This window comes from Mastomys coucha, unplaced genomic scaffold (assembly GCF_008632895.1).
Source record: "Mastomys coucha isolate ucsf_1 unplaced genomic scaffold, UCSF_Mcou_1 pScaffold11, whole genome shotgun sequence".
NCBI lineage: Eukaryota > Metazoa > Chordata > Mammalia > Rodentia > Muridae > Mastomys > Mastomys coucha.
The window spans coordinates 35,005,356-35,007,120 of NW_022196893.1; the positions used below are offsets into that span (position 1 = coordinate 35,005,356).

Sequence of the window (1,765 nt, forward strand, 5' to 3'; positions counted from 1 at the left end):
CAAACAACTTTTATAATACTTATTTTTATTGTTATAATATTTTATAAATTTTAAGGAATATGAAAAAATAAAAATAAAAATCTCTAAAAAAAATACTGTGTAATCTTTTCAGTATGTTTATTTTTTCTTCCTCCTCTAATGAAATTTCAGTGATGACAGAAGTCTTTATGTAAGCTATTAGTGTATTCTAAGTCCCTGGAACTATATGGCACAGAGTAAGTGCTATGGATAGCACTTGATGTGGTGTGTACATCTTGTTCTCGTTGTACCAAGGGGGCTAAGGAGGTCGAAAGCAGTGAGTTTACTTGAGTTGTGCTAAACCAGCCTCTGGTGATAGGATCAGAATCTCTGTTGACAGATAGTCTGCCCGGTTATGGGTTCAGTCTAGCCTCTGAACCCAGCCTTGGTTTTCTGGGTTCCTGGACTCATGGGCTATATGTCTTCATGCCCACTTCCAGTTGTGGCTTTTTCATTCCATGTCTTATCATCTCTTTATAAGGGTGGTGATATTACTTACCTGACAGCCTGATGGCCTGTAGGCGACTAAGGAGAGCAGAACAAAAGGCACACTTACCAGGCAGGACAGCAAGAGAGGTGGCAGCAAGGCTGGCAAATAACAGGACAGTGAAGAATTTCATGGTGGCACTGGAACAAGTCAGCTTTCCCTGGGAAGCTGTGTGGAATGCTGGAGTAGCAGTCTGGCTGGGGCTTTATTTATTTTGGGGTAAAGATGCTGGACAATAGTTGGAGATTAGACCAGGAAGTAAGCCAGGTTTCCCCTCCAATTCCCACTCAGACTACATTGGGTTTTGGGAATTGATGTTTCTGGGAAATGAGTTGGCAATTTAAGTAAGGCCCCCAGCCTTCCCTTTGGCCTAGCTACTGCCATGGTGTGCCAGCCCCAGGTGCCATCTCTTTGTACCTTTGGGATAACTTCCTGAGTGAGCTCCCTTCCTTAATGTTACTCATTACTGGTATTATTTTTACAGTTTCCCCTCTGATTATTTAGTTATTACATGTTTCCTTCAGAAGAGTGAAACTTATGTGATGCTGGGATTATTCTTGCTTTTCTTGCCATGGTTTCTCCAGCACCTTTCTAGAAGCTAGCTCATATTTGGGTCCAGAAAATATTGCTTATATGACTGAATCAAGGAAAGACAAGATGGTCCTCCAGGGTGCAGACAAGCCTCCCTCTCAGTTCAGGAGTGGAGGAGTGAGGCAGATACAGGAATTCCACTTGCTGGGTTTGCTCACATAGGATGTCTCACTTGATTAATAATATTTGGGATGTTATTTATTAATCAAGAAACTCATATTTCAGCCATGAGGTGGCTTCTACCAAGCACATGTTTGTATTGTGTTTTCCTTCATTAGTATAGATTTACTATGAAAAATAATGGGCTTCATTATGACACCCCATATTACCTTCTTTGGTCCCTTTCCTTTCTGAGGATTCCTTTCCTCTTCTCAATTAATTTTCCTTCTACTATTTACCTCTCTCTCTCTCTCTCTCTCTCTCTCTCTCTCTCTCTCTTCCTTCCTTCCTTTCTTTCTTTTGGTTTTTCTGAGGCAGGGTTTCTCTGTTGTAGCCTTGGCTGTCCTGGAACTCACTCTGTGGATCAGGCTGGCCTCAAACTCAGAAATCCTCCTGCCTCTGCCTCCCAAGTGCTGGGGTTAAAGGTGTGTGCCACCACCACCCGGCCTATCTTTCTATCTTATACCTATCCTATCATGTATCTGTATTTTTCTTTTTTTTTCTTTTTTT

At 41.6% G+C, this 1,765-nt stretch overlaps 1 protein-coding gene across 1 annotated transcript in view; it reads right to left on the bottom strand.

The window, feature by feature from the left end:
* Nucleotides 1-670, bottom strand: part of LOC116082297 (glycosylation-dependent cell adhesion molecule 1-like) — a 5,820-nt gene extending 5,150 nt beyond the window's left edge. The window contains exon 1 of the mRNA XM_031359192.1: nt 575-670. Coding sequence (XP_031215052.1) covers nt 575-638 — 64 coding nt within the window. The 5' untranslated portion in view covers nt 639-670. The remainder of the gene's footprint in view (nt 1-574) is intronic.
* Between the last annotated feature and the right edge of the window lie 1,095 nt (nt 671-1,765).